The following is a 14,107-nucleotide window of genomic DNA, read 5'->3' on the forward strand; positions in this document are numbered from 1 at the left end:
ACGCTATAATTAACGTCATGAAGATATGTGAAATGAAATTTGTCAAGTTCAGGCTACTCTGAATCGGGACAATTCATTTTGTATCGAAAATCCCACGAATACAAGGAATTATTGTAGGAAATATGTGATTAAGAATCGAATCGGTCAACCCGCGGGAGAACAAATGAATTCGAATTCATTGTAATTACAATTATCGTCTTTTGTCTAAGTTTTTTTAGTACAGTTTCGTTTACCCGAAGTATTACTACACTCATACTTGTAATTAGAGAGAAGCCTGAAGAAGTCCGTGCGAAAAATCATTAGTACCATCTGATGCGAAATATGTTGTCTATGGTAAGCACATGTCGGTAAGCGAAGTAACCAACTTGGATTGAGCATAAAAAAGCAGTCGATAATTCTGAGAATATTCAAAACACGAGATAAGCCATCAACTGTTGTTGTGAAAAGCTTTTGAGAATCAAGCGGTTCGTGTACGATATTAAAACTTGCAAATTTGATGCGCGCTATCACTTCGGAGGTTGAATAAGGAAAATGGAACGAACGCGCCTTATGCACCGCATCACGCATTGCTTTCACGATGGTAAGTGCGTATCAGATGTCGGTCAAGCAGATTTCTATTCTCGCAAAAGCTCAGCGCGCAATCGCAGTTGGCTACCAGTGGCTACTCGACAGGATTTGCAGACTGGGTTATTGCATCAGTTATCGTTATGTAGTCACGGCCTGTGTGCCGAGGTATGAAAAGTGGGGACGAGTTCACGCGAAATATTCGCTGAGTATTGCACGGCGATGAGACAGACCGTTAATCTCGGTGAAAATCGGCGAGTGTTAAAAATCGATCGGCTGCCGGTCAAAGTCGAGGCACATCTTGTCCGTCGGATCTCGTTAGCTAACCGCAGCCGCTGCCTTAACCTCATTTTTATCCCACCATCGTCACGTGTTTCAGCCACGACGTTACTAACGCTATTTAATTGATAGAATTACCATTAGTTGAATATCTTAACCTCGATACGTATGACGCTCGCTCAACGCTTCAGCAACAGACGTCTCTTGGTAGATGCTCTCGCCCTAACCTTTGGCATTGGAGCATGGATCGGGGTCAACGGAATTTTCGTCCAACTACCCCTGCTCGTCGAAAACGCCCCAGAGGAATGGCACCTTCCCGTTTACATGACGCTGGTCGTCCAGCTGGCAAACATCGGTCCGATACTTTACAGCTTTTATATCAAGTAAGTTTACACAGTTCGCCACCCATCTACAACCGCTCAAGTTATAACAGGTGACAGCTCTGCTATCTTAGTGCTCCTGGATCTTGCAATGACTCGGTAAAACAGAGAAATTTTTCTCATTTACGATTCTGTTGACATTCAAACGGTTACGTCAGCAGGGAAGTGGGATAAAACCCACTGATCTCAATAGAGATCAATAAATCCTAACAGATATCGAAGTAATCTTTTCGGCGAGGGAATGTAATCTACACTGCAGGGGAAAAAAGTGAATCTAGATTTTATATCCGATGTGGTGAATACATGGGCAGCAATTTTTTTGGAGTCAAATCTATGTAAATTACGGTAGATTTAACTCCAATAAAGTTCTGTGTCCATATATTCACCACAGGAGATGTAAAATCTACATTATTTTTTTTTCCGTCTTCGTGCGTTATATTCGTTTTGAAATCTAGTTGTCATCCGGAACTGGTTATGCCCATGCGCACAATTCGAACGAAAAATCTAATAACGTTTGCGTTAATTATTTTATTTAGCTAATCTGAATTGGTGAGATTTTTTACAGTTGAAACAAATTAAATAAGCTATTGAATTGATCAAATTGTGCCAGGTTGAATTCAAAAATTGAACTCGTTTAGAAATTGCGATTCATTTCGTCATGCGTCATGTTTTCCTTGTTAATATCATTTCTAAATGCAAGCGTACGCGGAAACCGGAAGCCCTATCGCAAATGTGTAGACACTCTTAGATCAACCGTGCTGCGAAATATTTATATCGCTAGTTTACGATCAGCAAAATGATAACGAGCGATCGTTAGGCCGGGGAATCAGACTTAACTGTAACATGTACAATATGTGTAATCTACGTTGCGCGCGTACCAACCGCTACGATACTTGATCCCGCGGTCCTCTCAAATCACAGTATATACGTGTTATATAATGTACGTACAGCAGAGCCGTTACTCACGTTGGAATAATTGTTTTCGTTTGAGTATACTAACAATAAAGCTTCTCGATCGTGTAGAATATTAAATCTGTCCAATCTGGCAGTCATTTATTAGCTAAGTCATCGGATGTTCGACATCAGCGTGCCACTTATTGTTAATTGATTGATTAATTCTCATTACTATACTGGTATTTCCAATTGACCAAAAATTTCGGAACCTCGATTTTTTTAACGGACGAATAAACGTAGTGCGAAACTAATCACCTCATCAAATTTAGGTATTAGTCGTAATGGATGTCAGGATATAGTATAAACGATGCATATTGCACTTTTGTACACCTTCAAGTCTTCCCGACAGCCCCAAAGCTTTGTCTTGTAATTTGATTCATTTCCTCCACCTCAACAGTGATTGCCGAGTAATGCATATTTGAGCTTTTCTCTCTCTCTTAGTTTTCACACCGATCAATCAATTCAGTAATCATTGAACCTTCGCATTGATAAGCCATATCGTAAGAAGTGGCCGTTATTTTTTCCTACCAACCATGTGACGAAACTTTTATTAGCGTAAAAATCTTTCACGCACTTTCGCAAATTGTTTGTTCTCTGTACACAATATTGATGGTAATTAGTTCCTTATAAATACGTATGAATCTCGTACGCTTGGCGCTTGGTTGCGTTACTATTGATATTGCACAATTGTTTGCTCACAATCAATAAGAAGCCTCTAGTACGTGTCGTGATGATACTTTTGCATTCGATGTATATTGATGATGAACGAAAACTAATGAAACAGAAAACGTTTGCATTCTACCCTAGCACCAAGGTTTCACCTAACGGTGGTGTACTCTTTTTTATTTCCAATATTTTTCAATATAATTCATTATTAAGAACAAATGACCAAATTTGGCACTGGTAAGTCCCACTGTGAATAGACGGATCGAATTGTCGAAAGTACAAATTTTCTGTTCTTGATCGGAAAGATTGAGGCTTGCAACATATTATGTAGGTACATGATTTATGGTTGGTCGTCAGCAATTATTTCGATTACCTCACAGTCGTATATTGCGTACTTTTACCGGCCTTCACTCGCGAATGAGACAATGTTTCTAGGCATAAGTCCATTACGCTTGTAGATTATACCTTGTTCTTTACCATTCCACAGGTACATGAGCCGGGCACATGATCATCTGTTAATATACATTCTCTTGGGCGGCGGTACGATTGGAATGATTTGCTTGATCTTTGTTCACGAGAACACGTCTCACATATTCGGTAAAGAGAGTTCCACGGCTCTGCTGAGTCTGATGTTCGTTGCGGCGTTGGTCGGCTGCACCAGCTCGGTTCTCTTCATGCCCTACATGCGTAACTACAGAGAGATATACCTGGTCTCTTACCTCGTGGGCGAAGGGCTGAGCGGATTTTTACCCAGTATCATAGCCTTGATACAAGGGGTCGGTGGTAATGCACAGTGTGTCGAAACGGCGAATTCAACCGCCGATAACCCCAGCTACACGGAGTACGTTCCAGACCCTAGGTTTTCGACCTCAGTGTTCTTCACCCTTCTCAGCGTCATCCTGTTCCTAAGCTTCTCCGCTTTCATTGCCCTAAATACCCTTCCCATCAGCCGCGGCGAACGCGTCAAGCCACCCGGAAGTACCGAAGCCCTTCCAACCGACCCCGACGCCGCCCCGACCTTCAAGATTAATTCGGGATGGAAAATGCCGAGGCGAACTTACATCTACCTCTTGGCCATGATGGCCGTCATATGCGCCCTGGGAAACGCTGTGCTCTCAGGTGTACAGCCCTACGCCTGCCTGCCATACGGCAACGTGGCTTATCATTTGGCCGTCACTTTGGGGGCGATAGCCAGTCCTCTAGCCATGTGCATCGGCTTCGTCGTCAAGAATCCCCGAGTCGACGTCCTGAGCCTTTTGACGGCGGGTATCCTCGCCCTGGCAGGTTTCGTGTCTTACTTGGCAGTCAAGTCGCCTGCACCACCTATGCAGCACATGTGGATTGGCGAATTCGTCGTCGTCGTTGCCTGGATAATCGTCAGTGGACTTATCGGTTTCGTTAAACTCGCCATTACTACACTGTTCCGACCAGATCCTGGCAGGGGATTATTCTACACGGGGGTGGCGACGCAGATTGGCTCGTTAAGCGGGGCTGTGCTCATGTACTGTTTAGTCAAATTCGCCGACATATTTGTGAAGTACAATCCTTGTGATGACTTTGCAGGCGTTCCCAGCAGTTAGACATGATTCTCACTCATTCAGGATGGACCTGGGAAAAGACTCTCATAATGCAAGATTTTACACCGTGGAACAAGTAAAAACCTTCAGTCGTCAGTATTTTTTATTCGTAATGCTACCCGGGGACACGTTTGTTATCAATATTTACTTTATTGTAATTAGGGATAAGCAATAGAGCAAACACTGATGCCAAAAGTATCTCTGTTAGATAATTGAAATACCAAATGTCTCGGACCATTTTTTCGTCCATCTGGAGATGGAGTATTAGATAAATCAATTTCCAAGAACACACCACGCCGCTGCGTCTTCGCTGTTCACGACAAAGTGCATGCACATCATGGTATGCGCACACGAATGCATGTACTTGATTTTTTCTCGACACGTACGCGGACGTATGTTATGTTCATAATTTCATGTAGACAATACGTAGATGAAGTTTATTTATAATTTGTAGCCTATACTAGTGCGCAGTTTGAGATATGTCGGTCTGCGGTGTGCACGAATTTATAGTGCGCGTGCACAGGGTAAAATATTTAGGATATATATTAGGATTTTCATAATTGCCAATTTAGCTGGGGACAAAAATGATGTGCATATGTATATTTCATTATTAGCGAAATCGGCAGGGGTAATGTTGGGAAATTATTATTCATGCCGAGAGAGACAAATTACGTAATCAAGTCGGATAGGCGTATTAAAAAATGTGCGAGTTATGTACTTTTGGCAATGGTTTTAAAAATTTTAATTTTCGTTATGGAATAAATTTTCATAGTTTAACACATGTATGTGGATGAGATGAGATCGTAAAACGTAACATTCATCGGTTATTTTTCACTCGACAATTCGGTTTTACCTGGAAAATTTTTTTCGTATTTAAAAAATTTTATCATTAAAGACCATAAGGATGTTCATAGTACTTAAAGCGTCCTTAGTCGTATTATAGATAGATAATAAAATTATTTTCACGAAGGAAACCTCTGGATAATACATTATTTTTTGTTGACCAGTTTCAGCAATAAAGACATTTGTTATTGTTAATATTACGGCTGTTTTTATTCGATTCCATACACCAGCTGCACTAACTTTTTTCAATGTCGGCATCGTTCCTTTTTTCTCCTATGCGGACGACATTCTTACGCACAATAATATAGTTGAATGTGGTTCTTCATAACACCAAATAATTTGCTGGCAATATTCTGTAGTTTTGTTGCATTAGGATTGTGTGATACAGTACAAGTGCCTTTGTTTCTCAACTCGTACCACTGCACGAACGGGGCTGATAGGCATATCACGCTTATTGTACAAAATGTGTTCTACATACCTATCAACGACATTGTGACAACGTGTCATTCAGAATTACTTGACTACAACAAACTTCGACATTTGTCGCGATAAACGTAAGTAGTTTTTATTTTTTTTTTTCACCTGTTCTCGTTGTATTTCAATTCGGAAAAAGACTGTTTAAAGTTTAAAATATGTTTATTTACCGAAATATTAAACTTCCAGTATCATCTTTAAGGTGAAATTATGCAGAAGAATATAATACCAGATTACGTAATGCGATATCCACACGCATACACTTTGTCTAAGAATATGTAAACAAACGTCTCTACGGTATGTTTTTTTTATACTTGAACTCGAGTAACCTTTTCAAAAAGTGTTATACCTATCGTCTCTAATTTTCGGTTGTTAATATTGAAAAAAAAATATAATAGTAGAATAGAAGTGATGTAACAATAGCACCGTTACACAATACAAATAAACAGGATGTGGTCAAACGGTCTGTCGATTAAAAAAAAAAAAAGCCTTCATCAAAGACAACGGGACTGTTACAACAACCATCAATAATTGGTATATATCTCGCTATTCCATCTCAGTTCTTCATTTAATATCAATTTCAAAAGACACTTTACAGTGTACACCTGTGAGCCTAGTATTTGTCCTACATTCTCTACTATTCTTTACACTTCCATTGTTGTACCACTTCTTCAGATAACATTTATCTAAGTATACACATCTCATTTACTTTACTGTTTCATAAAGATTTGCAAATATTAGCCTTGTCTACTTGCTTTCTAGGTTGTTACAATTCGGCAAGGTGCAGGGACAAAGTTAATTTATAAAATCTGAATTTCTCACAGGCGATTCTGAGGTCTTGACGCTGATTGCTAGTTGCAGTAGCTATTGCCTTAAAAGCAGAATAGATTGAATTTAATCTTGGAGTTAAGCGCAACATTATTTTAACTGGTTTTATTGTATAAATCTAACGGATCGATCAAGGTTCTAAAAACTGTGAGGATTCGGCTCTTCGTAGGCTGCCATTCATTCATCTGCAAAACTTGACAAGTTTCTTGCTGAATAGGAGAAGTGCACAAAAAAAATTATAATTTATATCAGTCGGTAAAGACATGAAAATTTATATTCTAGACTGCACATATTTGCCTCAATTTGCTACTATTATCAGTACTACTTCAACTATCTCTCGTTGTTTCTACAAACGGTTTTGGTAAGCTGCGTCACGATCGTAAATGTTGCCTTCCCGCCGGTGCCGGAATCTTATTGTTTCACAGATAAGTGGAAAACCGGGAACTAGACGGTTACTCTGTAGTTGCATTCAATAAGTAAGCTAATTTTGCGGCCCAACTGTCGCCACAAACGAGAAAACTCCCAGAAAAAAGTGTGTATTGCAGTTGAACACAGAACGTGAAGTTACAAGGTGGAAAATTGTCGCACCAGTGAGTGAAACTATGTTAAACCATTTTCATATTATGGTAAATCTTCATTTCAAACTCAAGTTCAAAGTAAAACGTCACAAATTCAAAGTGACATTTTGGTATTATTTACTTGTGGATAAAGCTGTATTTTTAAAACATGCGAAACTTGCGATTTTCATAGCCGAATAACTATAATTGAAAATCGGATTGAAAATCTTCTCAGAACTATATATTTTTTTTTTTTTTGTGTTTCTTTTTCCAGATGGTAAAACTAGTTACTGGAAGAAAGAACTCACTTCTCGTCGATCTGTGGAAATTTAATAAGTCTACATCCGGAGTTATTAATTAAATTTCATTTTGTCAGGTTGCACTTTTATACGAGCAACGATATCATTTCGACAAAGATGATTAATATGCAAATATTATCAATGACTGCAAAATAGAAAGGTAATGTAAACTCTGTTAGTAATCATACATTACAATTTCTTCTGTGTACTACAATGCCTGACAAGTCATGTCTTTCGTATTTTCGTTGTTGTTACCCTTTCGACAAAAAAAAGAAAGTGCTAAAGTTACACAAAAATCAGGGAATAAATCTTAATTGAGAATGACGTTCAACGAGTTTTTTTTTATTAAATATAAGTACGTTTCGTTTACCATGGCTTAGTAGATTTCAAGCAGTCGTAAAGGTGCTAACTAACGATTTTTTTTCAATATGCAACATTGCACTAACGCTGCTACCTTCACCCTATCGTAAAGTTATGTGAGTCGGTCAGTTAGTTTTATTAACTAAGGAAAAGACAGAACAGAGCACATGCTGTTCAAATTTTATGCAAGACTTTTGTACTACATCGCTTATATCTTGAAGGGATTGAATGAAATTTTATACGCAAGGCATGATAATTCACGATCTATTTCAAAATTCCAAGTATTACCGTATTTCACAGTGCTTTTTTAATTGCAGGAACAATAGAAAATTAGGCAAAAAGAAAAAAAAAAGCACGGAACCACGAAAGACACCATAAAGAGTGAAAAGCTACGACCTCTGCGTCGCAAAATGCCACGTCTAGCAAGGTGCAGCGGAAATCGGGGAATGACTCGACGTCGATTCCTAATCGACGTCCTGATAGTAATGTTTGGGATCTCAGCGTGGGTTGGCGTCAACGGAATCTACGTCCAGCTGCCTTTGCTGGTGTTGACGGCTCCCGAGGGCTGGTCATTGCCAGCTTACATCGTCGTAATCGTACAAGCCGCTAACATTGGTCCCGTGCTCTACGCCTTATCCCGGAAATTCTTCCCCAACCTCTGCAAAGAGTCAGCCTGGATATCAAGCCTTCTCATTCTTGGAAGCGTAGCCATGGGCACCCTGGCCTTTGTCTACGAAACAAAGACCAGCATCAACGGGACCGAACACAGCGTAGCTCTTCTCGCTCTCATATTTTTTACCGCCTTGGTGGGCTGCTCAAGCTCCGTCCTCTTCGTTCCCTACCTCAGGAACTTCCACGAGGTTCACCTTGTCTCGTTTTTCGTCGGCGAGGGGCTCAGCGGGCTGCTTCCTAGTGCGGTAGCCCTCGTTCAGGGCGTTGGCGGCAACGAAGAGTGTAAATCACCCGAGTCGAATTCAACCAACGACACCGCATCGTCCAATCACGAAGTTCCCCACTTCTCACCCAAAATTTATTTCCTCTTCCTGTTCAGTTTGCTTGTTGCTTCCACCTGTGCCTTCTGGATACTCGAGTGCTCCTTGGTCTCTCAAGACAAGAGTGACCCGAAGTTATCGACGGTGTTCCGCACCCCGTTACCCCATTGCAATCAGTGTCCATCTCACGAAAATCTCTCCTCCGGAATTCCGAAGTTCGAGACCCGTATAGCCGAAGAAGTCACCGAAGCGACCAGCCTGCAATCAGACACGACAATTGCATACAACGGTGTCGTCAGAAGTTACCTCTACGTCTTGATCGGTTTAATCTGCTTCGCGGGAAATGGATTCCTACCAGGGATACAGTCGTATTCGTGCCTCCCTTACGGCAATGTCGCTTACCACTTGACGGTCACCCTGGCCCATCTATCGAATCCCATTGCGTGCGTTCTCGCTCTGTGGATGCCTCCGCCGGGTCCACGCGGCATCACAAAAGTATCGACCTTGGCAGTTATCGCCAGCACATATGTCACTTGGCTGGCATTCTCGTCACCGACGCCACCCTGGCGCGGCACCACCCTCGGCACAATCCTCGTCGTGCTTGCCTGGATCGCCCTGACAGGCCTCGTGACCTACGCGAAACTCTCCATCACCGCGATATTCAGACGAGAATCAGGGGCCACCTCGTTGTTTTACGTCGGCGTCGTCACTCAGGCGGGATCCGTTGCTGGTGCCATATTCTCTTTCGTTCTTACCAACTATTCTACCCTTCTTACTCCATACAAGTCTTGTATTCCTTCCTCGTGATCTAATTATCCGGAGTGGGAATATTTTTGTCAAGCACTAAATGATCTGGAAGAGAAAGACATTCTGCATAATTGTTCTCACGGGTATAAGACTTTAGTGAAATAAGTGCTTCCTGTATTTTCTTAGGTAAATCATAGTGTACAATTTTTTTAGTCACTATTTTTTACCTGTAATACGGTATATCTAATCATGGACAGACATTTTGGCAAATTTTCTCATTGCCATCGAATTATTGAGGAATCAGTCAGCTCTAAGATATCTTTTCAAACGTCTGAAAAATTATCTCTGTTCGTCAAATGAAAAGACTTTAGAAACTTCTGTATCTGACTCAGTGAAAAACAAATTTGCAATAGAGTTCCAATTTCAGAAATGATTGTTATTTTTTCAACGAATTGTTTGCAATAACATTCTACTAAAACCAAAACGATCAAGTTCTTCGTTTACGTTTTCTCATGGAGAGCACCATTTATGTATGTATAATATCACTCTCGGATTTATAAGTATATTAAAATATACTATGTTCATAAACATATTTGTTCAGGTGACTTTAATATTATTGGCAATCCATTGCATGAGACAAATTATTATCTCCAGATACCTACTTTAATGACGGAGAGTTGATGATCACGGGTGAGATGAAGGAAAATTCGCAAAATCAACACCTCATCTGCAATAAATGATAGTTCAATGTTATTCGAATTTAAATAACAATTCATTAAAGAATGGTAAAAGTTATACTTATTTAGTGCGCGCACCACATTAGGCGCTTTCTTTTTGCGTCAATTTTCCGACACAAATCGGCACTAAGCATGGTGATCTTATTGATCGGGTCCAACGGAATAAGCCAATGGAATCATTGAGTGTCGTGTTGTGTCAGAAAATCGACGTAAATGGAAAACGTCCGTTGCCAATCCTGACAGTGCTGCACTCTGTGCAGTTTTAAGGCATATTAAAGCAGGTAGTCAATAGTTATTCTAGGCAGGTAGTACCGCAGCAACACTGTTGACTGCATCACGGTGCATTACAAGTTCGCGCAGCTGTGACACATTGATAAAATGATAAGTGATATGTCAAAGTGAAGTTTACGATAATATTTCTGTTTTCTGCCGTTCCCCATCTGCGATTGTAAAGTCGCCTGCAAATAGTTTGAACGCGTGATTGAAGGCAAACCAAATATAAAATCATCGGGTATCAGAAATTATAGAAAAGTTTGGTTGCATGATTTGACAGAATTTTGAAAGCTGTAATATGTGTGATACCGAAGTCTCTCCCCAAAACACAACATCGTCTTTGTCATTGCTTGACTTACCAGTCGAGGTGTGTACTTACTTCTCTTTCTTTGTTCGACTAGTGAATTCTGGAAATTTCATTTGTATTATATTCTTCTTCTTACAAGAAGCGATGAATAAATAGATGATAACTGATTGAGTAAGTAGTATGTTGGTTGAAATGCGTGATACAGTTATTTAATTAATTCTTATCACTTTTCGTTTCAGATACTGCTCCACATTTGCTCTTTTTTGGATGCGGCGACATTGGTTCACAGCCTCAGTCTAGTTTGCAAAGAATTCAACCTGATTCTGAACGATGATTCCATGTGGAAAGCACGAATCAATCAGATTTGGCCACACTGTGGTTATCCTATCCTGCCTTCCGGTTAGCTCACAATGCTAGCGCCTTGCACGGCCAATGGTTACTGTAAATAAATGAAATAATTCACCTTTTACTAATATACATACCTCGCTAAAGCGACACTCGAGTACCGAATCACTTGAACTCTGCCTGATCCTGCCTCTGAATAATGATTTTTTACTTGAGTATAAAATATTAAAAAATTAACTCTGCCAATAATGAAACATCTAATTTAATGCTGCCTTCTTCGAGCTTTACTATTTGTGGGCTATTCGGTACTTTTTATCTAATCTGCTAACCTGTAGTGACTGGTCACCCTTATGTATGAATCTCAGTAATAATTCACTCTAGAATTTGAACTTGAATGTAGATATCGCAATTTGGACTGTTGAAATAATCTTTCCAACTTGTTCAACTATTGTTTATAGATGATGACAATGGACTGTTTTGGAAGCTTTCCTGCAGTGCGATTGAGCGACAAAATTTGCTGTGGGGTAAAGAGCAGGGAGAAACAATGGAGAAATTATCACTGCATAATATTCATTATTCAACCATAGATAGTATCATACTCTTAAATGTAAGTATGAGCTACAAGAGCATGAACAAAGTAAAAATCAATTATCTATTGTAAAATTATTTGTACGGAGTAAAATTTTTACACAGAAAGGAAATGTCTGTGTCTCTGGAGCAAGAGACCGGTCCCTCGTGTATTCAGTCTTGCCAAACAAAGGATGTGAGAATCCCGTATCAAAGACCACGAACAATGCCCACGATGGATGGATTTGGGATTTGACTGCCCTAGACGATAACATCTATAGCTGTAGCTGGGATCGAACCATCAAATCTTGGAAACTCTCGGATACTGGGCTTATTCCGCTGAACATTTATGAGATGTAAATGGCTATGCGTTTCATGAAATATTCGCTCTTCTGTGATCTGATGAACTAAACAAGGAAGAAACACTGACTTACTTATTGTATACAAGACGACATATGTTTAATCAATGTGGCTCGGAGTCAGAGCTCAAAAAAATACAAATCATAACAAACTTCTACAATCCAATCATGGGATGAATTAAGTTTCTTTGAGATCTATTAAATTCACAAGCTTCCTTGACTGGCTATAAAAATAATGAAATGAATTCGATAGAATTATAATTTTATTAAATGTTTAATATAGGTGTATAAATTTCGTAGGAAGGTTACTGCACCCCTGTTGTGTGTGACGTCATCCCTACATTTGGGTTTGTTCGCATGTGGATCATACTGTAAAACAGTTTTGGTATACGATCCACGATCCCGGTCACAAGTAGCCACATACCAACCGCATCAGCGAGCCATTGTCAGACTAGCCATGAATTCTAATTATATTCTCACCGCTAGCGAGGACAAAACACTATCTATTTGGGATCATAGGAGCAGAAAAACAGTGAAAACTATCAAAGTAGAGCAACGCTAATTTTTTTCTTTTACAGTTAAAGCTGACACTTCACCGCATTCCTAGTCATATTCTGTTACAGATATCCAACGAGAATTTTCCCATGAGTATTTCAATGCAGAAGAGTACTGTTTATGCAGGAGATAATGGAGGGAAATTGCACGTTCTTGATTCGAGCAAAGATTTAGAACTGGTAAAAAGCTACGAGACTGGACACACAAAGGCCATTACTGGAGTGTATCAGACTCCAGGTTGCCTGATCACAACTTCTTTGGATAAAAGTGTACGGATATCAAGTCCTACAAACCCTCCAAAGCTCCTTACTTCTCTAAATTCCACATACGGTGAAATAGCCAGTGTAAGTATTCAAATTCTAACAGATTCATTTTAGAAGTTAAACGGATAAATGCTTTCAATATAGTAATTGTTCAATGAAAAATTGGTTAATTGCATGAGTTGTTTAACAGTATTAAAGCAAGTGATAAGGAATCTTGAGCCAGCAATTTTATTGTAATTATGCTATGCAATATTTTTTCTATATATCAGATGGATTACTTGAACGAGGTACTAGCTATATCAGGTACGGACGGGATACAAATCTGGAGACCTAAAAGCAGAGTATAGCTTGCCGTATACAGCATCAGATATCAATAGTAAATACCCGGCAAATGGAAATTATAGCACTGGAAAGCTCGGGAAAGATAAAACAAATTTATAAGTTAAAAACAGTGGTAATTCAGTGTCCATTGATATACTTGATAACAGTCCTAAGTCGCAGCCTTAATAAATAATTCATTCCACTAATTCTGTCTCACTTAGCGGACATTCTATGTTTTTAATAATAAAAATGTGTGCTTTGCTATATAACATGATACAAATTTTACAAAAATCGTTATAACTTATACTCACCATTTATAAATTTTTTACCAAAAATCTTTCTCTATGATTTATTATTACCCTCAATTAATTTAAAGCGTAAAGCAAATTTGCAAATAAACTCATGATATCTATGTACTTCAACACAAACTTTCAAATCGTGATCAAAGTTTTGCAATAAATGGAATTTAGGTTTGTCTCGAATTAAATTTTTTTCTCGTTTAGAAATGTTTTAATTACTTGATAAACATATATAAGTAGAGTCATGTTTTAAGAATTGGGAAGGAGAAGAAGTAAATCAGCATATTAAATTGATCATCCTTTGAATTCCCTACTTGCCAGTATCATGGATGCCGAACTACATGTAAACAAATTTCTACCTAAAATAAAATTACACTAATGGCCCGAATCACTGAGTCCGTATGCACCGAAGACGGTGTTTGAATTGAAATCTTTCTCCCAATCACATTGCAAGATTGGTTGATCTTTGGCATCCCTACAACCAATGACGTTACGGTGCGAAAGTAACACTAGTGACACTATTGGTTCAAAAAAATCTACTGTGCTGGGAGAAGCTTCAAT

The 14,107-nt window shown here is 39.3% G+C and overlaps 3 protein-coding genes across 5 annotated transcripts; all 3 read left to right on the plus strand.

Annotated features, from left to right (window-relative positions):
- The first annotated feature begins 694 nt into the window (after nucleotides 1-694).
- On the plus strand, nucleotides 695-5,458 carry LOC124210746 (solute carrier family 52, riboflavin transporter, member 3-A). Its single transcript, XM_046609037.2, has 2 exons — nucleotides 695-1,226; nucleotides 3,331-5,458. The coding sequence occupies exons 1-2, from the start codon at nucleotides 1,012-1,014 to the stop codon at nucleotides 4,421-4,423; spliced, it is 1,308 nt and encodes a 435-aa protein (XP_046464993.1). The 5' UTR covers nucleotides 695-1,011; the 3' UTR covers nucleotides 4,424-5,458.
- Nucleotides 5,459-8,191: 2,733 nt separating this feature from the next.
- Nucleotides 8,192-10,427, plus strand: LOC124210745 (solute carrier family 52, riboflavin transporter, member 3-A-like). The gene has a single exon (XM_046609036.2). The coding sequence runs from the start codon at nucleotides 8,192-8,194 to the stop codon at nucleotides 9,578-9,580; it is 1,389 nt and encodes a 462-aa protein (XP_046464992.1). The 3' UTR covers nucleotides 9,581-10,427.
- A 328-nt stretch (nucleotides 10,428-10,755) lies between these two features.
- LOC124210747 (F-box/WD repeat-containing protein 9) lies at nucleotides 10,756-13,584 on the plus strand. Of its 3 annotated transcripts, XM_046609039.2 has the most exons (7): nucleotides 10,756-10,897; nucleotides 11,077-11,236; nucleotides 11,641-11,789; nucleotides 11,876-12,105; nucleotides 12,409-12,655; nucleotides 12,732-13,007; nucleotides 13,196-13,584. In XM_046609039.2, exons 1-7 carry the CDS (start codon nucleotides 10,829-10,831, stop codon nucleotides 13,271-13,273), a joined length of 1,209 nt encoding a protein of 402 aa, XP_046464995.1. In that variant the 5' UTR covers nucleotides 10,756-10,828; the 3' UTR covers nucleotides 13,274-13,584. The 3 variants fall into 3 exon arrangements, with proteins under 3 accessions (XP_046464995.1, XP_046464997.1, XP_046464998.1); XM_046609041.2 differs by lacking the exon at nucleotides 10,756-10,897 and having other exon boundaries at nucleotides 11,114-11,278; XM_046609042.2 differs by lacking the exon at nucleotides 10,756-10,897 and having other exon boundaries at nucleotides 11,114-11,272.
- The last annotated feature ends 523 nt before the right edge of the window (nucleotides 13,585-14,107 follow it).

The sequence above is a fragment of the Neodiprion pinetum genome, chromosome 1, assembly GCF_021155775.2.
Source record: "Neodiprion pinetum isolate iyNeoPine1 chromosome 1, iyNeoPine1.2, whole genome shotgun sequence".
Lineage (NCBI taxonomy): Eukaryota > Metazoa > Arthropoda > Insecta > Hymenoptera > Diprionidae > Neodiprion > Neodiprion pinetum.